General features: G+C 41.3%; 1 protein-coding gene across 1 annotated transcript; it reads right to left on the bottom strand.

The window, feature by feature from the left end:
* Positions 1 to 27,872, bottom strand: ZNF318 (zinc finger protein 318). Its single transcript, XM_084202434.1, has 10 exons — positions 26,088 to 27,872; positions 20,977 to 21,122; positions 15,557 to 16,190; positions 12,927 to 14,351; positions 10,406 to 10,505; positions 9,387 to 9,673; positions 6,019 to 6,222; positions 5,447 to 5,546; positions 4,327 to 4,445; positions 1 to 3,930 (listed from the first exon to the last, which is right to left on the bottom strand). The coding sequence occupies exons 1-10, from the start codon at positions 26,451 to 26,453 to the stop codon at positions 1,189 to 1,191; spliced, it is 6,123 nt and encodes a 2,040-aa protein (XP_084058560.1). The 5' UTR covers positions 26,454 to 27,872; the 3' UTR covers positions 1 to 1,188.
* Positions 27,873 to 27,967: the final 95 nt, after the last annotated feature.

Below are 27,967 nucleotides of genomic sequence, written 5' to 3'. Positions count from 1 at the left end.
TGGGAATAAACTGGTTTTTACTGAGCAGGCTAACTGTTGAGTATCTTCATCCTCTACAGTTTCTCAATTTTATCAACTACTACAGGAGTCAGAAACTAATTGAAAAAAAAACCACTTTTACTGAGTTAAGGAAAAAAAGAAAACCAAGAAGAAAGCCTTGTTGACCTCCATATGTTTATTTTTTTAAACAATTTACAAATAAAAACGTTATATTTATCCAAGGAAACACATTTAATACTTTAGTCTTTAACAAGCTATACAAATGAGAACCATCACACTCAATAGTTCAAGGACCATTCAGGGTAGGCATGCATGTGTCTGTATCACATGAAGCGAGTCCAGTTCCTGACACCAGGGTTCTGATCTTCTACTTCTTCAGAGCTGGTCAGCTGCTAAATGATTTAACACAAATAGTTACTGGATCACAATAAAATGAAAGAAAGCCCATTTCAAATCACCTAAGTGACCTCAATATGTCTGGTCCAGGTGTCAGGCCACAGAGCCTTACCGATTAGTTTTCTTCTCCAAAAGCCAGTCGGGACAGATTTTCTCCCCTTGCTTAGTGATGTGGCATCCATACATGTGCTTATACAATACAGTGAAACACCTTAAGTACAGATGTAATACAACAGTAATTACAAAGCACAGAGACAGATAAACAGACAAATAAAATCAAGTCTGAACACATTCTTGCATTTCAAACAACAAAAGTAAACAAACCCATGCATTATAGTTCAAAGAAATTTTCGGGTTTAGTTCTTCTGGAAGTCTCCATTTCCTCAGTTCTAAATTGCTGTTCTTGAGCTTGTCTCAGCAGCTGGGCTACTCAGGGTGCTACTGACACAAACTGGGTGAGCTAGAAATCTTTGACCAGGAATGGTCAAAGAATAAAAGCCCCCAAAATAAAGAAGACGCACACATTATAAACAAGATTCCATTTTAATAGCAGAGTGTAGAAAAGAAATTGGCAACAAAATTCACATGAAAAAACATTTTACACAATTAATTATGTACAGAATAAAGTATGTGACTGCCTTCTGATGATTTACGTTTCACGTTAGTCAAGTCCTACCACAGAATGCAAAATACACCCAAAACTCTCAGCTGGAACAAAAAGAAAAACAAACAAAAACCATATACATAATCCCAGCTCTGGCTCCTCAAATATTGGGACTGGCTGGGTTTACTTCAACCCACTGGGCTTTCTGCTGTGCTCTCAGCAATTCCTGATTTCATTGTAGCCTCCAAACTACAGTCAGGAGCTTCTGTTTGCTCAGTCTTCTTGCTCTGGATGGTGCACATTCCCTTGCCTCCTGAGCCACCCACCTTCCCATGTGTTTCTTTAAGCCCAGGCATTAAAGTTTCCACGCACCCAGAAGCCTGACTTTCTGTGCTGCCTCTGTCACAACTCAGAGACAGCATTTCAATAGTGCCACCTTTGCTCTCCTTCACTTGCACAAGTATCTCAGACGTGGGAGAAATGCCCTGCGTTTCTAGAACTGGCATGACCACTTCTGTAGTGTCACTATTTGAGGTCTGTGATCCAGGCTGCAGCGTAGGTTTCTGAGAAATCCGTGTGCAAATTTTATCTTCACAACTATCAGAAGTCAATGTAGTAAAATCAGTAATCTCTGTTTCCTTCACTGTTCTTTCAATGCCCAGTTTTTTAAGTTTACTGGACTCTAGCCTAATGGACGCAATAGTTTCTATTTTTGTGACTTCTGTATTTTCCTTTAAAAGTCCTTCTGAAAGGATGCTGAAACATTCATGTTTTACCTTATTGTCTCCCAGATTGAAATCAGTGCTTTTCAACTCAAGCTCTGCTTTCTGGGAGGGAATCTTCATGTGTTTCACATCCTCTGATGGTCTCTTGAAAAGAAAATTATCTAATCTTGCATCAGATCCAGTGTGTCCTAATGACTTTTTTTCATTTTCAGCTACTAATTCAAGATTGGATCTGAGTTCACCAATGTTTGAGCAGGTACTGACTAACCGTTCAACTCCCTGCTTCTGGGTTTGGTTATCTAACACTGTATGGCCTGAAGGTTTAGGCTGAACTTTTTCTTGAGCTTCTAATAGGGTACTTTTAGTTTCTGTCTGTCCCTCTGTCAATTCCGAAGCACCAACCTCATTAGAACCAGATTTTATTTCTGGATTTGGAGTATTTGATAGATCCCAACTACTTTCAGAACAGGAATGAGTTGTGACAATCTGCTCTTTTCCATTACTAGTTCTGGAATTGTCCCAGATCAAGTCTGGACTATCAGTTTCTGAGTGAGTTCTACAGTTATCATTTAACTTTACCAAATGGGAATTTGCCAGACTTTTAATTTCGTTCTGTGTCTCTGGTAACAAAGTCTTTGCATGTAGACTATGCTTAGGCTTTACTGCTTTTATTTCCCAGTCTTTTGTCTCTGTCTCCAAGGTACCAGGAACATTTGTGTTTGTAACTGGAGTTTTATTTCCATCTTCCTGCCCAACCTTCTCTTGGACCTCAGTTTTCTGTAGATCAGAGAATTCCAGACTGCCTGCCTGCTCTCCACCACTTGTATCAACAAGTTCAATTTCTGCAGCCATCTGGATACCAGAAACTGGGTTTTTTCCTGGTAATTCTGTGACTAACATTTCTGATAGGCGAGGCTGAAGTGATTTCTTGTTCATTTCAGCCTGATTTTCAACAGGAACCAAACTCCCTGTCACTTCATTATTACACTGTGAGGAATCCACAGTCTCAGAATCCTCTTTCAACGAGGATGAGCTACTATTTGTTCTGTGATTTGCACATAAATCTGCAGGTTTTGTTATGTTAGGGTTTTCTCCATTTGGAAGTGCAGAACTCGCAAGCTTGCTGTCAGCTGAACCCTTTCCACCACTACTGTAGAAAATATCATAGAGATCTTTAGCATTGGCTGTGGCCAAGCAAGAATTTCGTTTCTCTATCTTTTTTGCTTGTTCACTGAAAGCAGTTGAAGGTGGTGGTGGTCTCACAGGCATTGCCAACATTGTCTGTTCACTTTCAGACACACCTGGAGCTACTTCATCTGCGGGGATGAGAGCTGCTGGCTGGACTGCTGGGGGAGGACGGGGTGGAGGTAGTCTATCTGCAGTCTGAGAAGACTCGTTTTTCTCTGCTGCTTTCAAATCCTCCTCTGAACCTTTTAAAATTACTTCTTCTCCTCCAAAAGCTTTTGATATGATATCTGGAGGCAGTAGAAGATCTGCATTTGTTTCTTTTACCACTGGCAGTGGTTTGGTGGTAGTTCCAGAAGATTTTATGGATAAAAAGGTGTTCAAAGGTGGTGGTTTACTAACCGTTGCAGTATTAGACTTCCTGAAAATCATGGTGGGGACTGGTAGATTGGGGAGAATTTTTGTTGGTGTCGGTGTGGAAACAACTGGTGTCCATGGACTAGTGTGTGGAATAACAGTTTTCCCAGATAGCTTGATTTCAATGGGCTTGATATGGGATTTCACAGACTGACACTTGTTCTCCTCTTTGTTTCCTTCTGTATTCTCTTCCTTTGCAACAGCTCCTGAGGTTTTATCCTCTCTCTCTGTCTTTTTCCAGCTGAATTTCCCAAAGGAGGTCTGGCTTGGTGATTCCTTTTTCAATTCCTCTTTCTTTTCTTCTTTCTTCTCCTCTGTCTTCTCCTCCTTCTTCAGCTTTACTGTAATGCCCATTTTTCGCCCAGAAGAATCTGTTTTGCCTTGAGTTTCATTATTCCCTTCTCCTGACTCTGGGATGCTCTTTACTTCCTCCTTCTTTATTATTTTTGGGGTTTTCTCATCCTTGTCTTCCTTCTGTTTCTCAACCAGTTTCCGTTTTAGCTCGTTTTGCCGCCTGCGCTCTGTCTCCAGAACTACAGCCAATCCAGCTTGACGGTCTAGATTCCGCCTCTCTTCATAGAGGGGGTTTTCATCTATGTATTTCTGTGGAAATAAACAGCAACATTTTAGCCACCATTTTTCATTTCCATGAAAAATAAATAAATAAATGCAGCTCTCTGACAATTTTGACTTGCTCAGTAAGTGCCATCTCAACACTAAGAGAACAGGGAACTTTTTCCTACCAAGAAACTGAGGTATTACAAACTGCTTGCAGCAGTGCTGTCACTTTACAGTAGACACTGTTTCAGCTTCATGCAGATAAAATATCTCCATGTACTGGTGTAGAGAGAAGTTCTGCTTATTTAGTTCAGTAGAATGTAGTGAAGATAACCAAATACATATACTCCAAAGAATTAAATGTCATTCTTCAGGAAAGGAAGACAGAACAAGCAGAAGCTAAGGTAGGGAATGTCTCTTTCCTAGTACATCAGTACCAACCTTATACTTCTCATTGTGGGGATGACTTTTCACATGCTGCTCTGCTGAGATCTGATCTCCAAAAAATTCATGACAGAGCTGGCAATAATATCCAGTGATGGGAATCAGAAACTCAGAGCCTGAAAAGGCCAAAGAAAATTATCAGAGAAACAAAACCTAATAAATGCCAAGCTCTTAACAAAGTTGGTCAAAGAACAACAGCAAAACCTCCAGTAATGTTCTTTTTGGAACAGTTAATGCTGCTCTCCTTACAGTTACATAGGAACCACCACTACCAGGAACACATGCGAAGTGAAGAAGTTTATTACTACGGTTCAAGCTTTAAATGATCTTCATTGTATTAAGGTAATCGAGTATTCAAGGAGGTTAACATTTCCTACAGCCTTCATTTATTTTCCATCTTTCTGGTACAGTCTGCTCAAATACTAAATACCTGGTTTCTAAACAGAACACAAATATTTTTGTTGAAGTTCAGCAAGATTGCATCCTTGTGCCTACAGAACCTGATACAATTATCAAAGACACTGCAGGTTCTTCTTTAGCGGGCACTACTAGAAATATGTAACAGATAAATAAAATGAGTTGGTCACTGGCAGGCCTTTTAGACATTCATATTTTAAATCCTATATTAATTTTCAACTCAGTTACAGCTCCTTCCATACGTCTGTCTCAGATTCTCTGTATCTGCACTATAACAAGTAGTCATCGGTCAATTTTCAGGGAGACCTCTGCTAAAAATGTACTGAATGGAAAAGTCTACTACAAGACTGTGTGGAATACTGTGCAAGATCTACCCAAATAATGCCAGCTATTGTGGTCAAGCTCTGAATTCTAATACGTCAGCAGGCATTACTTCAGAACTACACTGAGAGACAGCTGGTATTCAAAATAAAAAACTAATCTCTAAAAAGAGAAGAAACCACACTTTTCCTACACTCTCACTTCAAGACCTTTTACACAAGAACAGTCAAGACTAAATAATTTGCCTTTTTCCTAATAATACAGTATCAATACATGCTCCTATACCAAGGTAAAGCTTTGAAAATTCCTTTCTCTGAGTAAGTGGGACTTGCTGGAGGGCAGAGAGGAATGATAGCCAAGTTAATAAAAATTAACATACCTTTGGCAGGAACCGTTATCTTATCAATGCGTTTTATGGACTCTTGTTTGGTCTCGCTCTGGGTCTTCGAAGCCCAAGGTCTGTTGTAAGGATCCAGGGTCTATTTGCACAGTGACAGAGGTATATAGGCTCATATATTACACTAGCAAGGCAAGTACACTTGTCTTTTTCCTTTTTAATATCCTTTTAGAACACTGAACATTAAAATCAACGTGCAAATATTTACAACAACTTATTTTCCTCTCTTTTCCCTCCCACTTTGCAACTTACAATGACAAAATAATCTGTGAAAAGTGTAAAATGTAAATGACTGCAAAGAACAGGTAAACATGTGAAACACAATTGGCAAACCTGAGCAAACTGAACACACGCCCCATTTACACTATTTGGAATACACCAGTAGCTGTACAACTGCTCAAGTCCAACATAAGGGGGAAAGAATTTGATAAGTTACTTCTTGGGTTCGTTTTTACTTCAGGTTCTCTTGTAAAATGTAGTTCTGTGATGTATGTTTTAGTGTTAATATTCATAGCAATATGAAATGCACTTAGTGAAGGAAGCCTGCAACATACCTGTCTGTGTTTCTTATTATGCATGTGTGTGAAAAAGTCAAACATGGTCCCGCAGATGGTATTGCAGTCTTTGCACCAGTGGTTCCCTGCATCATAATATTCATAAATATTGGCCAACTGGAAAGGATGTTTGGAGGACTGTGAAGAGGATTCTGCTGGCTTCGGGCTTCTACCTCTCGATTTTTCATTAGTAGTTTTTGATTCCTAAATTGAACAGAAGGAAACACTTCTCTAAGACAAGGCAGGACAGACAAAATGCTCTAGAATTCAGAACCTGCCTCCAGCAGAAGCCATACACACAAAAAAAATATATCACCTGCTTTTCAGGGCCCAGGTTAATTCCACTGTTTCAGAGAGCTGGTATTGCCGACTAAGATGCTGCGTGGCTGCAGTGAAGAGTTTCCAATAAGGGTCCCAGATGTAATGGCTGGATGGTTGCAGGTAATCAAGGAACCAAATGAACAAATTCCCTGTGGCATGCACCCTTCCCACTTTATTGGTTTCACATAACCGTTCCAATTTACCATACTAGCCAAACAGTGCCCAGAAGACTTCAAATAGTTCCCCTAGAGGTATTCAGAAGTTACTGTAAAAGTAGTTTGGATGAAAGCAGAATGGAAAAGGAAGCAAAAATCAGATGACTAAAAGTATTTAACTCCATCAGTTTTATCAGATTGAGTGTTCCTAAACTCTCCAGAAAACTTATTGTTTAATAATGAAAGAAAGATGGTGTTTTGTTTATTACCTAAGCATACAGGGTGAAGGATTTGTGATTTGAACATGTGATGTTTGCACTTACATTGATCTGTACAGAAAGACGCCATATAGTGATATACAGACATTTCAGGACTCTATCCAAAATTAATACTAAACTAAACTTGTAGAAAAACAGATATTATCTGAAATATACCATGAATGAGCCCTGGTAATTTAGATTACAGTACTACTAGATGTATTTTGAGTTCTGAGTTACATTTTCAATGGCATAAAGTTCATCATGTTATCATTTTGCATAGCAGTCTGGAAAGAACAGCATGTTAATTTAGCAGACTCGAGTTGGTTGCATGATTTCCAAGTTATTCACTACCAGCACTGAACAAATTTATTTAAGGCAGATTCAAAATTGTCAAATAACATCTGCCTTACTTTAAATTCCTTAACACCACCCCCCCCCCCCAATATGTACTGTAAATCAAAGAATGAAGAGACAGCCAGGCCACTATGCACCCCACAGATATCCATATCCCAATATAATCTAGTTCTTGGTAGCAGAATAAGAAGTGACCCCAGGAATATTTGCAGGTATTCTGTCAGCAAGAACATAGCAGACATTCTCTTGAACAATGAGATCAGCTTATGATCTGCAGGAGGTGCATGGAAGGATGTTCACAATGTCACACAAGCATCAAAGTTCATGTTATTTATAGACATAGATCTATAAAAATACTATCCATATCACAACTTTAAAAAGATAATACTTCTCAGATAGACAGGTGATAGCCCCCTCTTGACTCCAGTTTGTGCATTACCCCAGCTCAAAGATGCCTTTTTCATTTGCTACTATTTAGAGCCCAGACAGGGTGATCTGTCTGTTTAGCACAGTAACACTGGCTTCACCTCTGCACTGACTGTGTAACTACAACACACAGACACAGAGTCAGTGGCAAGGGACCACAAGGTGCCTTGCAAATAAGCAGAAAGGCAAAGGTTGTTGCCCTCAGGCTGGCAGAGTCAACCAACCTCAGTGTTGAAAGGCCAGCACCATCTTTCTATTCATGAGAAAAAGTTAATCAGAACTACAACATGAATTGTAGAGGCTGAAGGCCATGTCCTGTGCTGTCCAGAATTCACTATTTTCCATGTTAAAATAAGGAGGTATGAAAAGGAGATCAAGTCATTACGGGTTTGGATGACACAGACAATGCAAATTAAAATAATGAGAAATATATTCACATGTGCCATATCTCAAGAAAAGAAAACAATATAACTTAATGCAATGTAGGACTTAACAAACATTTTTCCCTACTTTAGTTTAATGAAGTGGTGACTGAAGAAAACGATTTGTTAAAGTAAGTGAACAGTAAACTTCAGAGATGTTTCAAGAAACACCAAAAAAACCAAAAGCAAGTCTTTAAATTAAAGATACCTAATGAGTTCTCAGACCACAATAAAGCATAAGGAAAATTTTACAGGATAAACAGATTTGAGTGGCTTTGGAGGAAATACAGAATCACAAAATGGGTCAGGTTGGAAGGGACTACAGTGGGTCACCTGGTCCAACCTCCATGCTCAAGCAGGGTCATCCCAGAGCACATGGCACAGGATTGTGTCCAGATGGTACTGGCATATCTCCAGTGAGAAAAACTCCACAACCTCTCTGGGCAATCTGTTCAAGTGCTCAGTCACCCACACAGTGAAGAAGTTCTTCCTCACATTCAGCTGGAACTTCCTGTGCATCAGTTTCTGCCCATTGCCTCCTGTCCTATTGCTCAGCACCACTGAGAAGAAGAACCTGGCTCCATGCTCTTGACATCCTCCCTTCAGATAAATTGATGAGGTGCCATTTCAGTTTTCCTTATACCTCTTACCCTACTAATATTTTCCTCTCTGCAAAAAATATATATGCTAAGATCTACACAAAATTAATCTACAATTTGCCATTAGCTATTTCTGTTACATATTTGAATAAACATCTGAAAAGCAGGATAACTGATTTCCTGAATACAAGCATAACCTTTCAGATGGTAGTATCCATCCTACTTTCAAAGTAAAACTATCTCCTGGAATGCAGTAAGCCTGTTCTGGTACATCCAGCCCAGAGTAGTATAGACCACACCAGAGAGACCATACTGATGCATACTGACATTTCTGAAGGGAGAGCATGGGTACTTAAAAAACATCTTACGCTGACCATCATCTCTAAGTCCTGTGATTTGTTACTATCATTACCCAGTGAGAAGACCAACATGCTCCCAACTTTCAGAGAGCTTTGCTGTTATAAACACTCCTATAAACATGGTTTGAAAGGCCATGACAGAAATTTTGTAGAGAAAAAAAAAAGTCTGTCCTCCTGGCATGGTATTGAGACCAAACAGCTGTACACACTGATGGTATTGTTCAATCCAACCAACACCTCAGCAATACCAAGATAAAGAACAGTAAGTGGTACTGAACTGCACAAAACCTGAGGGACATTATATACACCGATACATCGACTCTCACCTGCATGCACCATCAAAGCCAGTGTATGAGATGTGGTAACAAATGACATCAAATGATCCTTTAGTAAATGTCTGTGACCAGCTGTCTGCCCAGTGCCCTCTTCTCTTAGTGGGAAAATCACTAGCTCACAAAATTTAAGACTTTACCTTGTTGGAGGAAGATGTTTTCTCTACACCTTTTGCATTTTCTGACTTGCTGCTCTTTTCCGAGGAATCTTTACTTTCCACAGACGGTTTCCGGGGTTTTTCAAAGATGTTAATCCCCAGGATTTGTGCTACTTTGTCAAGCTCAGACTGCTTCTTGTCAGCTGCATCAGATTCTTTATGCAGCTCTGCAATCTCCTTCATAATATTCTCTTGTAGTCTGTTCACCTCAACCAACAAGGGGTCTTTGTGTCCATCCTTCTCACGACGTTTTTTCCTCAACATCTCGCCTGAGCCAATCAAGGAAGCAGAAGAGTCAGATATGCAACAGAAAAACTGACTTTAGATCTGTACAATAATTCCAGTAACAAGTAAAATGCTAATACAAAATATTAGGGCTAAATCTTCACTATAAAGTTGTAAAGATGAAATTGACTCTCAGGTACAGCATCACTAAATCTGCATGATGTGCCTCCATAAGGATTACCGTAACACACACCCTAAGAGAGGCACCATAATTCTACAGCGTATCAATTTATAATCACTATTTCACTGTGTGACAAAACAAGCAAAATTAAATTGCCTATTCTAACCTGAAAGTATCATTTTCCAAAGGTGAGGGAATTAAGTATTTACTCGGACCAAACAAGTTTTAAAGACACAAAAAATTAGCTCTCTTGAGAGAGGACTTTTCATCTCCAGATAAGATTCATGAAAAATTGAAAGGCACAATAACATCCTCAGTCACTACTTCTCACTTCTTCTAAAGAAGCACTAAAATGCATAAAGTACAATTCCTTTAGCTTATCAAGCCAAGAAGATGCAAGAGCAACTGTCTGCTCAAATTTTGATGTAATTGATCTTAATATAGCAACTAGGTCACTGCTTTTTCAAGAGTTATGCATTGCCATTATGGACAATTCTTATTTTGGTTCTCCTCCTGTTAGATACCAGGATTTGTGACACATCCCAATGGGGGAGAAAAAAGAAGCAAGGGCTGGGAGGGTGGTAATGCACTTTACCTTGCTGTTTACGAAGCCTGTCCAATTCAGTCTTAAGATAGTAAAGCTTCTTCTGCCGTGCTTCTCGATCAGTCTTCAGTTTTTCTCTCTCTTCTATCACCTAAATAAATTGGAAGGTGTCTGGATTTTCTTCTCTTCCCAAGTTAAACAGTCTTGCAAAAATAACAGGAAGACCTTAGCTTTCCAGACACAGAACACTTGCTATTCCCAAAACGTTCTTGAGTATTTTAACACAATAAATACACCTCTCCCTCTGTATCTGAAAGTAACTGTATTGTGTGGACATGCTTCAACCCAGTCTGTAGGCAATATTTTTTGCTTTTGAGCAGTGTATTCCTCTAAACTGCTCTGTTTGTTGCAGCACTTCCCAAGGCACTTAGGCTCAGATGACTATCTTCAACAGGGCTAATCAAGATCAATGACAAATGGCTGTTCAAAACTCATCAGAATCTCTACAGCTTAGAATGTTCCATCAGCCTACACAGCCCTTCACCTTGCCTCCTGTTTTGACTCTGGCTCATTTTAGCTGTTAGCTAGATTTTGCTTCAATCTGACATAAAACATCAGGATGAAATTTGTTTCTTGTTCAATAAGGTAAAAACTGGCATGAGGAGCTAACAAATCCTTTTTTTCACTAGTTTTCATTGATTCTCATGGAAGGGAACAAAGCTAAAATGAAACCCGAAAAGTTCTTTCTGTTTCTTTTCCAGCTTCATTTTTCAAGAGACAAATCCCAATTTTTTTACTTTCACATACCTTCACAAGGCTCTTAAAGCTTACTACAGACTCCTCCCTTAACAAACAAGTCATTGTGACTTCCCTAGACATTCACTTCTACGACAGCAATGTCAATGCTGGCAGGATCTCTGAATCCTTCCTGAAGTAGCTCTACCAACACAGTTAAGCTACATCTTAAACAACGTAAGAAGTTTTTTTATTATTATTTTAGGTTTGTATGTTATTTTTTTTAATCAAAGCACCATTCTCTCCTTCTGAGTTTTCTGCAGCATGGGGGCATCAAGTGGCACATGCAAATTTTTATACTCCAAACCATCCCAGCAAAAAAACAGAGGACTAAGCCCTAGACAAAGATTTCTGTAGTGCAGACAAAGCCTTAGAAGTTCTAATATGATGCACAGATGAGCTACCTAGGTATGTCAGGGCAGGAGAAAAGCACACATCTTTAGCCAAGAGAACTCTTCCAAAAGCACTAAATTTCATTAAGAACAAAATTCCACCTGTGCCAGCTGAAGAAATTATTATTCTTGCAAGAAGTAGAAGCTCACTTATTTGCTGATGTAGCACTTCATACAAGTGAAGAAAAGGCTCTTATAATAAAAGATGATATTGCAGCCTCAATAGCTAAAGGGTGTTTGAAAGAAAAAAGGGTACTGATATTTTACCAAGGTCTGTAGTCACAGAAAAAGTGGCAACAGTTTCAAACTAAAAGAGGGTAGATTTAAACTAGATATAAAGGAAGCATTTCTTTACAATGTGGATGGTGAGGCATGGAAACAGGTTGCCCATAGAGACTGTGGACTCTCCAGCCCTGAAGTCTTCAAGGCCAGGTTGGATGGGGCTCTTAGCAATGTGGACTAGTGGAACGTGTCCCTGTCTGTGGCAGTGGAGTTCGAAAGAGATGATTTTTAATTGTCCCCTCAAACCCAAATAATTCTATGCCCTTATTTTAACAACAAAGACCAAGTGGACACCAGTCTGAAAACTCAAACAACTTTTGGGAATCAGCCAGTTCTTTGACAGTTGTGTAACTACAGTTTCCTATTTTAAAACATTCTTCCCCGCTACTCTAAAATTATTGTACAAACCAAGATAATAAGAAGAGGAAAACACTAACACATATGACCTGAACTGGTGTCAGAGCCTCCAAGTAGTTTCCCCAAGTAGTTTCTTCTAATTTTGTGATTTTTGTAAGAGAATTAATATAAATGTAGAGGGAAGATTGTATGATGGTGAATATACCCTTTAGTATGTATTAAAGAATGCCTAATACACGTATAACCATGGTATTTTGTACAATGTAGCATGTCCAGATGGAGCCTCCTGTGTTTCAGTGGCCTCTTGTTGTGCCACTGAACATCAATTAAAAAAGCCATTTCATTTTCTTTACACTGTCCCCTGGGGATTTTTACACATCCCCAGATATTTTCAGGTCTTTCAATAACTAAATCTCAGCAGAATAAAGCCAAGCTGTGGCCACCATGTGTTTTCTCTGTAAGATTTTGGCTGGTTCAAAGAAATTCAACTTTGTTTTTTATTTCATCTGTTCTGCCATAGCCAGTGGCATGCAACTTTGGGAGATTTAAAATGCATTTTTTACAGGTGTCACAGAATAGTACAGACAAATGCTTAGAAATCTTTAACGGAAGTAAACTAGGTCAAACTATTTTTAAACTGGAGCAACTCAGAAAAAAAAATAAAAGGTGCACCTTTAGAGAAAAAGCTTCCACCCCACTCATCATGCAATCCAACACATTCTGAAGTATCAGAATACCTAACATACCTTCTGCTTTTGAGCTGCCCGATTTTTTTCATCCGACATCCTTTCTGTGGTAGTTTTCAGAGGGTGTGACGACAGACGAAGGGGTGCTTTGGAATGAGAAGGAGTGGTAGGGACTTGAACAAGCACAGAACCGTCTCTTTTTACATCAGGGACATCCTTTCCCAGAGAGACCGTCTCAATCACCCGGAGATTGGGACGTGTAGGGTTTGCTGACATGGCCATAGTAAGAAGACCATGAGCTTCTGGTAGTGTAGGATTAGGCTGCTGGGCAGGGGGGTACATAGGCCAGCCAGGGGCTGCATATGCCATATAGTGCCCATATGCATCATATCCCGGAGGAGCCATTGTGGGAGGGGGATAGTTTTGGGGCATTTGAGCAGCAGTGTAGTGGGAATAGTTGGGAATTTGGTATTGGGAAACAGAAGTAGGTGTAGGTGGCAAACTAGCAGGAGTTGGTGGAATTGAAGGAATGAGAGAGACAGAAGGAAGAGGCTGTTCTGGTGCGTGTGGAGGTATCTCCTGTCCCACGGGCCTGTTCTTAGTATAGTCTGATTTCTGAAGAGAGGACGCATCTTTAGGCTGCGGGAAGGAGCCCGGAGGTGACGCTGAACGCTGCTGGCCTGACTCAGGAGAACGAGTGTCACTGCGGCTGCGGCGCAGCTCCCAGGCGTCCAGCCTGCGAGCGTCTGAGGAGCGGCGATCCGGAGAACGAGACGCCAGCTTTTTGCCGTGAAGGCGCTCCTGGGTACGAACAGCCAGCTTGCCAATTTCAGCCACACCAATGTCAAGTCCAATGGTTTTGAGCAAGTCGTGGATCTTTGCGTACTCTGCGTTTGGCTCTTCTAAAGGATCCATCTTGACAGCTGGAGCAGGAGAAGGAGGTGGGCTCATTTTCTGTATTATTATCTCATTGCCACAGCTCACTGGGGGCTTCTCTATGGGGAGAGATTCAATTTTGGTCTCTTCGTCCTCATCACCATAAAGAAATTTCTCTTCGTCCTCGATGTCAGGAAAGCTACGCCTCCTCTTCTCCTGAGCACTGACAGAATCAGCCATCATGCCCAGAATTCGGGAGAAACCACTGCCATCCTGACTGGCCCTCTCATGAGGCAGCAGGAAGTCAGTATGGCGATCGGTGGGCTCTGACTTGGGTTCTACTTTTTCTTTGTGACTTAAGAAGCTTCCAAACTTCTCTTCAAACATCAAAGTGTCTTTGGGAGGCCCAGAGAGTGGGTTCCACTCACACAAACCTTCATGCAACTCCTTGTCTGAAGCCTCCACAAGAGAGCCTTGGTTAAACCGTTTGAGAAAGTTTTCCACTTCAGAAGCAAAAGGAGCTATGTTGTTGCTCTGGGGCAAAGAAGACTGACTAGGAAGAAGAGGAAGATCCTTGCTGGGGGCTGGACTGCTTGAAAAGCCTTCAGGCTGAAAGAGAGAAGATACTATTTACTTCTACGGCACTATGCACCTCACAGCACAAAGGAATGCGTTCGTTTCTCCTTGAGTTCACAGCTGAATAAAAGCGTTAGAAGAGACAATATGCAGTTGAAAGAGAACACAGAAGCTTACAAACCAAGTTGCCTGATGATTCTGGAATACCCTGTCCAACAATGAATGCTTATCTCAGAGAACACACAAAATCACAATTATATTTCAAACTTTTTGCAAGCATAAGAACTGAAATTTTAAAACTGAAACCCTGTTACATCATTTTGGAATGCTTTGAATTTAGTCATAGTCACACAGGATTTCAATACCTTAAGTCAGATAAAAACAACTGCATCCCTGTTACATCATTTTGGAATGCTTTGAATTTAGTCATAGTCACACAGGATTTCAATACCTTAAGTCAGATAAAAACAACTGCATTGAGGTTATTCTCAGTCACTTCTTCAGATATTCATAATTAATGCCATATTAAACAGCATTTCCAGTAATAGGTATGGAATGGAATGCTCAGTATCTGAGCACTCCTGAGATATGTATGTCACTGTCAAACCAACGCTGATCAGTAAAACAGGCCAATCAAAGTGATGTGTTAAAACACAAAAAGTCAGTTTATCACAGTAGTCACAGCCACTTATCTGTCTATTGCTCTCATTTTGAGATTCAATTGGTATGGGTTTGGTACAAATTAAGTAGGGCTGATCCCAGCCTATAGTTCAAAGGGAAAAAAATAAGGAAATTTAAAAGTTGTTTTCAAACAGAGGTACTGAAGAAGCATTAGGCAGTTCTCTAAGTCTACAAAGAAACAAGAAAGAGACACTGCTACAGGGGAAGAGTTTCAATCAATATCCTGACTGCCTGTGGTACTATGAGAGCCAGTTTTTCTTTGAAAGCCGGCCCAGATCTCTGCATCATGGGTTGAATTTCCACAAAGAAATTTTATTCTGTCTCAGATTATATATACATATATATATATATATATGATTCCTGATTCAATGCCATAACCATTTAAAGTTTCTAATGCACTTCAAACTTATATCGCCCTGCAGAAAGATGCCTGTACTCTTAAGGGAAGGGAAACAAAGATTTGGCTTTTCTATTTTGGAAATCAAACTAACATTCTGTATCATGAAGTAACTGTTTTGGAAAGTAGAAGCACATAGACAGACACACAGAGACCAAACCTGAACAGCAGACTCTACTTCCATCTCTACTCGTTTCTTCAAGATAGATTTTTTGGGCATGGGCGGGATTTCTTCAGGCCTATACGTATACCGAGGCTCAGAAGTCTGTAATGTATTAGTCAAGCCAGGGATCGTGTAGCCAGTGCCCGAAACATCATGATTCAAGTTTCTGCTGCGCTCTTCCTCTTCTCTTTTCCTCCTTGCACGATCAAGCTCCCGGAATTCTTCATTCAGGTATGACGGGCTCAGGCTTCTACTGCGGCTGCGGCTTCGCCTGCGGTAGTTTCGTGTTCCTGATGAGAAACCCTGATGCTCTGCACTCACACCATGCATCTTCTCATCCTTCTCATAACGTGGACGCTTTATTTCTCGGCCCCTCTCCTCTGCCCTCAGTGGGTAGGGGGATCTCCTCAGTTTGTCACCATCTCTGTCAGATCCACGAGGCAGCTCCTCCCGACGGCCGTAGTGTGGGCTGTAATCTGAGCGGTGGAGGAAAACATCTCGGCTGCGGTAGTCTTCATCGTGCCTCGGGATGAAGGGACTCGAAGGCTGATCTTCATGCGCTGGGTATCTCTCAAGGCCGCGAGGACACGCGAGGCCTCTAGTGAATATCGGACCATCAGCCACATCATCCCTGTGTGAAACACAGAATGGAAGTATTTGCATCAGATTAAACAAAGTCTTACTCCTACTCAAGGGTAAGAAATTTCCAAACCAGTTTCAAAATAACATCTCCTTTACTAAAAAGAACCAACATTTTATGTACTTAAAATGCAGGGTAGAGAGGGAGAATTATTTTAATGGTACTGTACATCCCTCCTAGGAAGTTACCTGCAAATGCAGGTACATGAACAATTCAATTCATACTGAGGAATTAGAGCCTTGAAAAATTGATAGGATGGATTTGTTTCTGTGAATGTGAGAGACTACACATTTTAAAAAACCCTTACTATCATATTTCACACCACAATCCCTTTCCTCGCCTCTCCCGGTCAGATGCCAAGGTCAGATTTCCTATGAATTATTCAAGGTATAATTCAGTTTCACACTGGCAAATGCAACCAGATCCTCTTTTTATCTTCAGCTGTGGACAAGGACCACAAATTCTACCAACATTTTCTTTTGCAACAGATATGCAGACAGCACTGTCACTAATCACGTGAACCCCATAACTAAAAAGAAGCACAGTTTCTGGTGTCTATAAACCAAGGAGATTAAGTGTAATGGTACCATTCTTCTGTGCCAGCCCCTGCATTATAACATAGTGGACATGCAACTGTCACAACATCAAAATAACCAGCTTCTTCTCTTGGAGTATCTACTTTTGGACCAATTCCTACAGACACTTACAATTAGGGGTACTGTTTTGACTAAGGCCTTTTTCTTGATGCCTAAAAACTTTTCTGTGACTTTTCTTTAGATAAGGCAGAAACAAACCAAACCACTTTAAAAGTTACCAGCTGCTGGTTTTACTTATTGATATTTCAAAATCTAGCAAGATTGTCCAAGAAAGAAAATGTGCTCCCTAAGTGACATCAATGACACAGAAGACTTTCCTGAGCGAATCAATTTGAGATAAACTATGTATAATGGCCTGAATACAGAAAAAACATCTCCTCCTACTCCAAAAGGTCCCTCCATAGACTTGAGAAGGGACAAATCAAGTCATGCCAGAAGACATCTTCAAAAAAATCTGCAAATAAATTACAGCCCCAGTTTTTCACAACAGACTAAAGAATAGCAGAGATGCACAGACAAGGTCTTTTTCCTGGGTATTTCCATAGTTTACACATGCATATTTAAGAACAAAATCAATACAAAATTTCACTTTACCTTGCCTCATTGCAAAGCATTTGTTAGATACTTTATCAGTCCAACACACCTTATAAAACAAATCTGGCATGCACCTGTACCCATTGTATTACATGGTATCTTTCCAGTTTTCAGCAAACTACACATATCCACCTCCTCCAAAAGCACAAAAACATCTACAAATAGCTAAATTAATTTCATAAATAAATGTTGTTTTCACAATCTACATAAAGGTATGTCTATTCCCAGTGGAACGTTTTCTGAGAGCCTGCTAAACCTGTACAAGCTGCATGAAAACACCTGATGGAGTAACAGATGTGTTTCACCATATACCTTCAGCTGATTTTTGTGCAAATAAAATTATTTAGATGCACGTCTGGCAGCTGTCGCCTACAATTCAAACTGACTGCAGTGATAAAGCACAGGAATTTTTAATCATACTTTAGAAAGAAAGGAACAGCGAATCTACTGTATTTAAAAGTAGCAAGACATTCCAAATACACTTTGAACAGCTAAAATGCAAATTTAAAACCTGAAAATTAAATACAGCTGTGGGAAAAATGATTACTTGCCTTACAGGATTCTTTGAAACATGCTTTCTGTGCATACAGTCCAAGAGAGTTACATCCCTCTTAATTGGTTTGCATGCTTTCAGCCAGTGATGTCCACTACTAGCTACTGCATCCTTAAGAGAGGATACAAGGCGGTACCACTGTGACCACCCCAATTCCTTCAGCAACAAAGAATCCATGAATCACTGGAATTTGCAGTTTCAGAGATGGAAAACACACCACAGGCTACACACACATGATGCCTCAGAGACCTAAACTAGTGTAAGGTAATTTACTTTTTGGCGTGTTTATTCATATACAGAGAAATAGAAATAAATAGTGGTATTCTGCTGTCAGCAATCAATAGGACTCCACTTTAATACACAGTCTTTGAATAGGGAGTCAGATGAGCTGTTCATATTCCAGCCAACTGTTACTCTTGATATCATGCCAAAAAACGCTATTTCAGAACACAGCCTAATGCAGACCAAGTCTCTGCAGTGATTTGGTCTATCTTTTGTATTAACCTCAGATGAAAGAATTGGTGGGATGCTCTCTAGAGCTTGTGCCAGCTCAGATAGTAGCAGAATGTCTTAAAAATACTGAGAGCTGGACAGATGGAAGATGGGGAGAGAGAAAAAGATTTATTTTTCACTTTGACAGACTGAGATTCTGGAAGACAAAAAAAATACTTATTGGTCGAAGCAGGAAACCGAAGCTGCTTAGATGACCTTGAAGACACAGTTCAGCAGCATTCAGTGTGTCTATTTAGACATGTGCAGGAGACCAGCTTCCCTAGAAATATGGGGCAAGCTCTTACAGATGTTTTAGGACAGACCTGCATGAGAACACACACCTTAGAAAGTCTCCTCAGGCATCCTGAAAATCCACTGCTGCAGGAGACTCTAAAAGCCTCCCTGATTTCCCTCCTTTGGTATTTTATTTTCTTTATAGACTAATGAGCCTCTCTACCATCCCAAGGCCCTACAAGTTACAGAGAATAATGTGTCAAAGTGATTGCTTGAAATATCAAAGTAGAGTAGTTAGCAAAAATAGCTGAGAATAACTAAATTCAGAATTATTTGCTCCAATTACTTCAAAATTGGAAAAGACATCTTTAGGAAACACTTTATTCTTTTGCCTTTTTTTTTTTTAAATTAGAATGAGAACATACCATATGCAAAATTAAAATGTGATACGAGCAGTAACAATAAAGACCATTTTACAGCCCAGTGACAGACATAAAGTCAGTGTCCCAGTACCAGGGCAGCCTCTCAGGGAAGGGAAAAAATACATGATGAAAAATAGTTGATAAACAATATTCTTAATCAAAAACCAAGTGTCTTTTGAAAACAAATAAAATGGATAACAGTGAAGAAACTTAGAATTCAGTAGTACCTAGACAATTTAGGAAAAGCTAACAGGTGACTTGGTTGTCACATACTTTAAGCTTCTGGACAATGGGCATCACTCAGAAAAGCACAGCCAGGACAGAGTAGACAAAAAAAAAAAAAAAAAAAACCAAATGTAACAACATGAAGTTCTTGCATACTTACACTACAAATACAAGGAAGTCACTTAAAGATTAAAGTCTACATGGTCTCACTTTATCTTCTTCTCATTCTAACTCATCTGTCACTTTTAAACCTTCTCTGGAGTCTATTCTTACCATTCTGTTTTCGCATCTATGGGTTCTGTAATAGAGAAGTCAACTTTTGTGATTTCTCACTCTTACATTAAATAAACTGCACTATACCTGATGTTACTTCTAAACATGCATCAGCACCACAGAAGAGGTTAAATCTAAAAGATCACCTGAGAACATAAAGCAATGGGACAAACACGACCATCCCCTGCCCTCAAATGTTTCTAATTTGCCAGAGAAGTGCCAGTTCCCATCCCAACATGACTTCCTTTTCCTTCCAACCACTGTACTCTCCCTGAGAATACACACTCATTTGATTTACAAGATTGCAGACTGCACAGGGGATTTACAAATCAAACACTGATGCCAGGAGAACTGAGGTAAAGGCATAAAAGTGACAGTACCAAAAACCAAACTCTCGTTTGGTTTTCTCCACCTGTTAAAACTTAAGTTTACACCTGAGAAAGACAGGAAATTTATTTCTTCTGCTCACTTCCCTCTCTCTCTATTTTTTTAACAATTAATGATATTTGCATCAAAAATGGAAGTGGTAATGGTTTTTTCCATGCTGGATGCTTATCCCTTACCTAAAAGTGCAACTGCATGCTCCAGGGCACAAGCTGTGCCATCTTTAATTTTGCAATTCAAGACAAAGAGAATTATTTGCACAGTTTTCTGATTTTCTTTATTTCACCTGATTATACTGGTTCTCCTACTGAAGGCAAAGAGTCCCTAATTGTATCTACTTATACTTACGCTTCACTGTTCACAGCAGTGAAGTATTTTAACACAAAAGAATTCTCTCCATTAACTGTTTCTCCACAATTTCAGTCAAGGGATCCTAAGAATTCTAACACTTCCTTTATAATGCATGAGACTGTCTGACAATGTTCTCTTCTGCAAGGTTTTTAAAGTTAAAATAATCTCCTTCAAGCTGCTTTAGTTTTCTTCTAGACTAGTCCCAAAAATCAGGAAAGTAGGCAATTCCTCCCAATAAATGAGGAAGTTGAAGCTTTACACTATCTTTATACTAAACAACCTTCCTTTGAGTAAGGACTAGGTAGGTTCATAAGAAACAGAAAGTGGCTGAAGCAGTGAAATGTCAAATGAAGTGTCTCCAAGTGACATCCACCCTTAAGGGGAAGGAGGCATTGGAGGGATTGACATCACACTCCCGCCTGCAATACATGACGTGAACGCTTAGTTTATGTGGGATTTAGAAGAAGCTGACAAAATTAGAGGAGCATCTGAGAGACTTTCATTCAGGAATTCTCTGTACCACTACTTGCAAGAGGCTGGGGGAATATTCTGGGGAAGCATCACTACATGGTTAATGAGATGTTTGATCGCACCCAGCAGAGCCACTCCCACGTTGTTTACCCACGTGAATCCCCACCTGCAGAGGACCATACCTGTCACTCAGGTTATCAATTGGTGAGCCCAGTCTATCAGGCAGCCTCCTTCGCTCCGGCGTGCCAATGCAATAGCGGTCATTACCAACAGTAATCCGCAAACTGTGTTCCAGGGAAGACTCAGAGCGGAGACTCGGAGAGCGCCTCTGTAAATTGAAGAAAGAGTGCAAGCCCATCAATCAGGGGATTTTAATCTCAGCTACAGAAAGGAAAGTGATTCTGCTCTGCTTAATAAATTCGACTTGGGGGATGGATCAATTGAAAAATCAAACTAGAAGACCAACTGTTCCAAATACTTCAATGCTATTTAGTTACTAAAGAAAGTGGAGGGTATTGACTGCATTTAATTTCTCATCCCAGGTGCTAACAACATGCTCCATATTTAAATTATCTAGAAATTTTTAACTCAAAAATATATTTCATAAATCACCATTTTGGAAGATTAAAACCATAGAGAAAGTTACAAAGTCACAAACTTGCTGCTGTTCTCCTTTCTTTGTAGAGAAGAAGCAGCTAAATAAACATTGCATAAAAAACAGTGCCAGGAATTTCTGAATAAAGTGTCTGGATTTCTGGCCCTTTACAACTTTAGTAACACCATGAACCAGTGTAAACAAAGATTTTCCTAGCAGTGATGTTTTTAGCAGTTTTCTTCACCTCAGGCTGCTTTCAGCAGAAAAGCACAACATAATACTAAAAACCAATGCCACTAGAGACACCCTCTATAGGTGTCTAAAATTCCCATTACCATTATTTAAAGCTGGTAGAGATAAACCAGAGTAAATGAAATAAAGTTGCCTCAGAAAAATCTACAGCAGCGAAGACCTGAGCTCATAGCCTCTCCACAGACCTTCCTTTGTACACATACACAGTACACAAAACACCATCACTGCTAGTTATGCTTAACTAGTTACGCCTCACATTATTCTAAAATATAGCACTGGAATACAGGATTGATCAGCGTTAAGGGGAGTTCCACAAAAAACAGGTGAGACTACCTGGAGACAGATACTTGATTTGCTTTTTTAAACCAACACAATATAGAATCTGCCTAACAGGAAGCAGTGAACCAGCTTCAATTCTGCCAAACCAGTCATGCACTGCACACTGCTTTTACTGCTGAAAACTGAAGTAGCAAGCAGCAGGTGCGCTGCATTGTCCACATCCACCCTAAGAGCATGCAGCAAGTTCAGCTCAATCCTCCAAGAGACCAAAGGAACAGTACATAATCTCCAAAAAAAGCAAAAGAATTCCTTTATAAGTTTACCTAACAATACTCACTTGCAGTACAAATCTGTACTAGAATCCATTGTGCATATAACTTTATTCTAAGGTAACATATTAGTGATTTGTGTTTTGTTCATTAAGTTGAATCTCAGCATTTATGAGAACACACTTTAATTACTTTTGAAGACCAACTGCCTTGTCTAGCACAATATGATCCTGCAACAGCCTGGTTGAGATACAACATATTCAAGGTGCATGTGTCTCGTACAAACACATTTTGACTTGTGCCCATTGTAACACCAAATTTTGAGGGCTGCCTCAAGAAATTACTATCTTCAAGGCCATCTCCTCATCATCAAGACTGTGGGCATACAGATGACAATCACCTCCACTGAAGACAGAGAAGTGATGATTACATCTCAGAAGAAACTCTGGGCAAAGGAAAGAAATAGTTTACATTCAGAATATTTGGGATGTTTGGATTGTTTATGACTGATCTATACAAATTGCCCAGAGACAGCATTTAGGGCAGTAAACATTTGAACTTCATCATTTTTTAATATATTTTTTTTTAACTGGAGAAGTTCCACTTTTAAAAGGTTTTTGTATCTGGAGCACTGAACACCACCACTAGTCATACCTATGTGCGCACTGCACTGCATTTTTCTCCCTTCCTGTTCTGTCACCTAACCACAGTTACCACTGCCATATTACTGAACAGGTTGCATACCTGCTTGTCATTTCTCCATCCTCTGTTGACCCCACATGCTCCAGTCCTCTAATCTCAGCCAATTTTCTTACAAGAAAGCAAAGAAGCTAAAACAAACCTTTAAAAAGAACAAGCATGCAGGTCAGCAGGGATTAAATAAAATCAGCATGTGTCAGCCTTGCAAGAACAAGTAAAAGTCTGCCAAAATCTCTCACTGTAAAGCTCTGACCTTCCTCTCCTCCATTACATTTCTCAGTACTCACCCCAAACCTTTGCCATCACTCCACGTTCTTCCAAACACCACAAAGTTCTCCTCAGCTATTAAGAAACTAACACCATCCCTACTTAGAACATCCAATACATGGCTCCACTGCCACCATCCCAGTTATGCACAACCAAATGTGCAACAATGCTGTAACCTTGAAGTGCATGTACTCCATCTCACAAATAATAATTTTTTAAAAAATCACAACAACAAAAAAACAAACCAAAACAACTCCCAGAAACAAGAAAATTTAATAAGAAATCTCTGAGGCTGCTGTTTTCATACCTCAATTCATATGTAGGATAGGGATAATGACATGAAACTTGTACTCAAATTTATTTTCTCCATTTCAACCCCATGCCCTTATCCTCTAAGTGTCTTCATTCTACATATTACATCTTCCACCCTTATGCATATATTCCCCTCTTTCAAGTCCTCTTTCCTTGTTGCAACCTAAATTCCTCTTCCTCGAGCTTCTGAATTCATGTCCTTTCAAAATCCCACTTACTAATACATTTGGGTAACTTCCCACATCTGCACAGTTCATATTCTCAAGCTTCTGAAGAGAAGAGAGGGTCTTAAGTCATAAAATCCTGAAATTTTTTTTAAAACTTTACCCTAACCAGTCATGATAATGCAACATATCTGCTGTCTGCTCTGCTTCCATCACATTTAGTACCACTCTTTAGAAAATGACAGCATAATTCCAGCTTTTATCTTTCTCTAATTAACACTGCTTTTGTAAACAGTACTTTTAAAGAATAAAACAAACCTACATACATATTTCATGCTTTGTAACAACACTTTTGAAGAAGAAGTAGTGTCAGTTGTCAAACACCTGTTGTGGGACAAAAGCTTCCATGGAAAAAATGTGGATATTACACTCTAAGAATTACTTACACTGGGCTTTAGCAAACGCAAGAGTCAGCACAATATAGGTTGAAGAACTCTATTTAATTGTCTCAAGATCTCTTATTCTGACAATTGCTTCCTACAGAAGGGCTTTCCTTAAATGCAGTAATCCTGTAAATAAACAAAAAATCCATTTGGCTCATCAGTACAGCATTAGCTAACCTGATAACGCCTAATTTCTAGGATAAATAGTTTTTCAATCCTTCTCTGAAGTTAGAACTGGCAAGAAAAAAATCATTATCTGTAACAATTTGCTGAGATTACTTATTTAACTTGAGCCAGGAGGGTGTAAAGTAACACTAGAAGAGCAGCGTTTTGTCAAAAATAATGTTCGTGCAAAGTGGACGGTTTTGGTGGCATTCCCCCCCATCAAAGAGGGAGTAGGAGGCTTCTAGTCAAAACTCCTAGATCAAATTTCTCCAAATCTGAACTACCAACACAGTCAGCAGTGAAAGTTTTGTTACAGCCAGCACAGGTTCACAGCCTATCGTGGATACAGTGAAAAGGGAGACTGAGTGATGGTGAAATCAGTTTAAGAAACTTCTGTCCTGTATGCCAGGTTGCCACGCATCAGTTGTGAACATGCAACTGTCCATCAAGCCACAACACAAACTGACATGAATCAGACAGAAAAACATTTCCTTTTTAAAAACTACTTATTTTCATCGTGGATATTATTAGTAATGTAGCTTGCAAGGGTACCACACAGGAAACTAAAGAGGATGGAGATAAGGGTAAAATACCACGTGAAAACAAATCGCCAGAGGCAAGTTTCATAGCCTGGCTCGGCTTAACTGTCCAAGACCACATTATCTTCCTGCATCTCCAAGGCAACCTACCTTTCAATAAGAAATAACACCAATACCTGAATTTTAATGCCACTACAATCACCCGTGAGCTCGTCTATGGCTGCAGCTCCAAAGAAATGCGGTAAGAACCTGCATCACCACGAGAAAGGGCAATCCCCATTCTCCCTTGGGAGTGTCCCAGCAGGCAATGGACCAGCAGATAACACACTTTTGTTGGACTGACTTTCAGCTACATTGTTTCCTCACATCAGCCTACCCTACAACTCACAAATCCACGCCTGAGCACACGGGAGAGGGTAGAAAATACTGCAAAGCAAGAGGGAAAGGCGAGTACACCGTTCTTTGCAACTGCATGTGTGCTGGACTGAGTGACCATGCCTAGAGTACCCCAGCACGGAAATCTCTTCTTTCACGGCAGCACAAACGCACAATGAACTTACTACACACCAAAGCTCAGAGTCGCCAGACAGAACAATCGCTGCACCAAGGAGCAAGAGGAGAAAACCTAGGTGAGTGAATCCCACTCACGGGGGGGAAAAAAAAAATAAATCTCCACACTTTGATTTACTACGAAGGTGCCTGCATCCAAGATGCCATCCACCACAGACACCAAAACAGAGCTTCGCATGCCCAAATCAGACTTTGGCAAGACAAAGTGAGAAGACTGGGACACCCTGTGCACAGCCCCAGCTACAAAGCGGTGCCCACCAAAGAATATCTCTCAAAGACATAAATCAGTAACAGTCCTCTTTGTACGCCCGCCGTGACAGCAGGAAGAATTCAGACAAAGTACTCATTCAACATGCTGTCTAAAAAGTTATATGCCCGTAAGTTAAACGATATGTATGTACTAACACAACCTAATGTGTTCAATGGAGGAAATTACATCCTCTGCCTTAGCGAAAAGACAGCATCATCTTCGAACCTTCTCTAAAATGGCTCTGGCCAGTAAGACAAAAATGCAATGGAAACTAGTGGGAAAACACCACTTAAAATGGAATTTCCCCCCCCCCCCCCCATTTAGCTTTATAAGGAATAGGGGGAAATTGCCGCTCTCCCTCAGCACAGGGAAGCCCGGGGCCGGTGTAATTTTACAAGGACCTGGCCGCACCGAGTCAGGGGCTCTGACAGTCCCCCAGGCGGGGGGCAGGGCCCGCACCGAGCCCCCTGATTGCACGGCAGTATTTACCCGGCTGCTGCCGCCGTCTCCGTGCTCGCTGCCCCGGCGGCCCCGGGGCCCGCCGAGCCCCGCTCCTCCCGGCGGCGACGGCAACCTCCGGCTGCGGTGCGGCGACGGGGACCGGCGGCACGGTCCGCGGTGGCCCGATGGGGAGCGGTGGCGGCGAAGCGGCGGCGGACGGGGCGAAGCGGAGCGCGGCGGCGAGGCGGCGGCGCAAGCGGCGGCGGGCATCGGTGGGGGAGGCCGGCCGTGGCCTGGCCCCGGCCCCGATGTGCTGAAGCGGGAGGCGCGGGACGCCGACGAGCCGCCCTCCTTCAGCCGGTGGGAGGAGGACGAGGACGAAGGGCCGGAGCGGCCGCTGCTAGAGCGGTACATGATGGCGCCAGCGGCCCGGGGGTCCCGCGGCTCCTCCGGCCCGGTCCCCCCCGGCGTGCGCGCTCCCCGCCGCCCTGCGCGCTCCCGAGCCGGGAGGGGGAGGGGGAGCCCGGGCGGGGGGGGCGGTGCCTGGGGACGCCCGCACAAAATGGCGGCCGCCGGTAGGACGGGAGTTTGGAGCGGTAGGCGCTGTGCTCGGCCGTGCGTCTCCTGTTTGCCTCTCTCCGCACTTCGGGCCCCAGCGGCCGTGACTGAGGCACGCTCGGCTCTGGTGGTTTTTTTTTTGTTGTTGTTTCGGATTTTTTTGGTTGGTTGGTTGTTTGCTTGCTTTTGTTTTTGTTCCCTCCCCTACGCGCACGCACCGTGCTGCGGAGCTGGTCGGTGCAGGTGGTGTTGTCTTCAAGCAGAAGTGTGTTGGAAAGCGATCCTTGCCTGAGCGATCAGGCGGTGCCGAGGCCGAGCCTCCAGCTCAGAAAGCTCCTGAGCCAATTCCCGTGCTCTGGGCTGCCGGGAGCAGGGGTGGCAGGGTAGGAAATGGCTTCCCGCCTCCTCCCTCTCCTACCTGAGCGCCGGCCGCGCTTCCTGCGGGACAGCGGCTGGGACAGCCTCGGCTCTCGTGCCGCGGCTGGAACATTTCTCCTACGTGGTTCTGGGGGCTGTCTCCAGAGGAAGGGGGTTTTCAATTAACTAACATGGGGTAGCTGTTATAAATGATCAAACCGGCAGCCAAATTATAAAAAAAAATTACCAAGATTTATTAGATCAATAACAAAATATAATTTAGAAAAACCCACCACAGCCAAGGCAGCGTCAACTCCGGGATTTGGCGCTGGGTGAACCTGGATCCGACTGACAGAGTGCCAGCGTCTCCCCGGTGGTTCACCCCGACTGTCTCATGCAGCCAGCTTATATCCCGTTTATTCTGCCTGGAGCAGAAATGACAGAATGTCCTTTTGTGTGCCTTCACATGTAGAACTGGATCATATAGATACAAAGCCAGTCCAGGTGTCCGGATGGCTGTCTGAATTTCCTTCTTTCACATGTAACCGACTGGTACCACTACTCGAGATAGTGGATGCAATCTGCTCCAGGTGCAGGTCCTCGTGAGAGGCTCAGACATTCCTGGGAAGTCCGGGCTGAAGCCTTCATTCTTAAGCCAACAGACTTGATATTATCTTTAACCTTGTCCGGGAACTAATTGAATAGAAATAGGACTCTGCTCCCAGCCAGGGTGGTCAAAGACATGAGTTGGATTTTTACAATATTTTATATACACACACATATATATATATAAATAGCATGAATTAATTCTCTCTATATATAAAGTTGTAGCAGATAAAAAGAAGTGAAAGCAGAGAAATGAAGGTTCTCATAAAACTCTTCAGTTTCACTTCCAAAATCCACAAGCTTTTATATCTTGATCTGTAATTTGTTCTTAGCTGAATGACATGTGAGGGATCGTATTTGAAGACTCAGTTGATTTCTGGCTGAAATTCTGCTTGTGTGTTTGGGAA

Source organism: Fringilla coelebs (assembly GCF_963513975.1).
Source record: "Fringilla coelebs genome assembly, chromosome: 3".
Taxonomy (NCBI): domain Eukaryota; kingdom Metazoa; phylum Chordata; class Aves; order Passeriformes; family Fringillidae; genus Fringilla; species Fringilla coelebs.
Note: the sequence above shows the minus strand (reverse complement) of the source record. Positions and strands in the feature narration are given on the sequence as shown.

What these genes read in the sequence shown, in the direction of transcription:
- ZNF318 (XM_084202434.1), bottom strand. Translation starts at nt 26,453, where the DNA reads ATGTACCGCTCTAGCAGCGGCCGCTCCGGCCCTTCGTCCTCGTCCTCC. An exon ending in ATTGATAACCTGAGTGACAG is followed by an intron (nt 16,191 to 20,976) that starts GTATGGTCCTCT and finishes TGTTTCACACAG; the next exon opens with GGATGATGTGGCTGATGGTC. An exon ending in AAGTAGAGTCTGCTGTTCAG is followed by an intron (nt 14,352 to 15,556) that starts GTTTGGTCTCTG and finishes TCTCTCTTTCAG; the next exon opens with CCTGAAGGCTTTTCAAGCAG.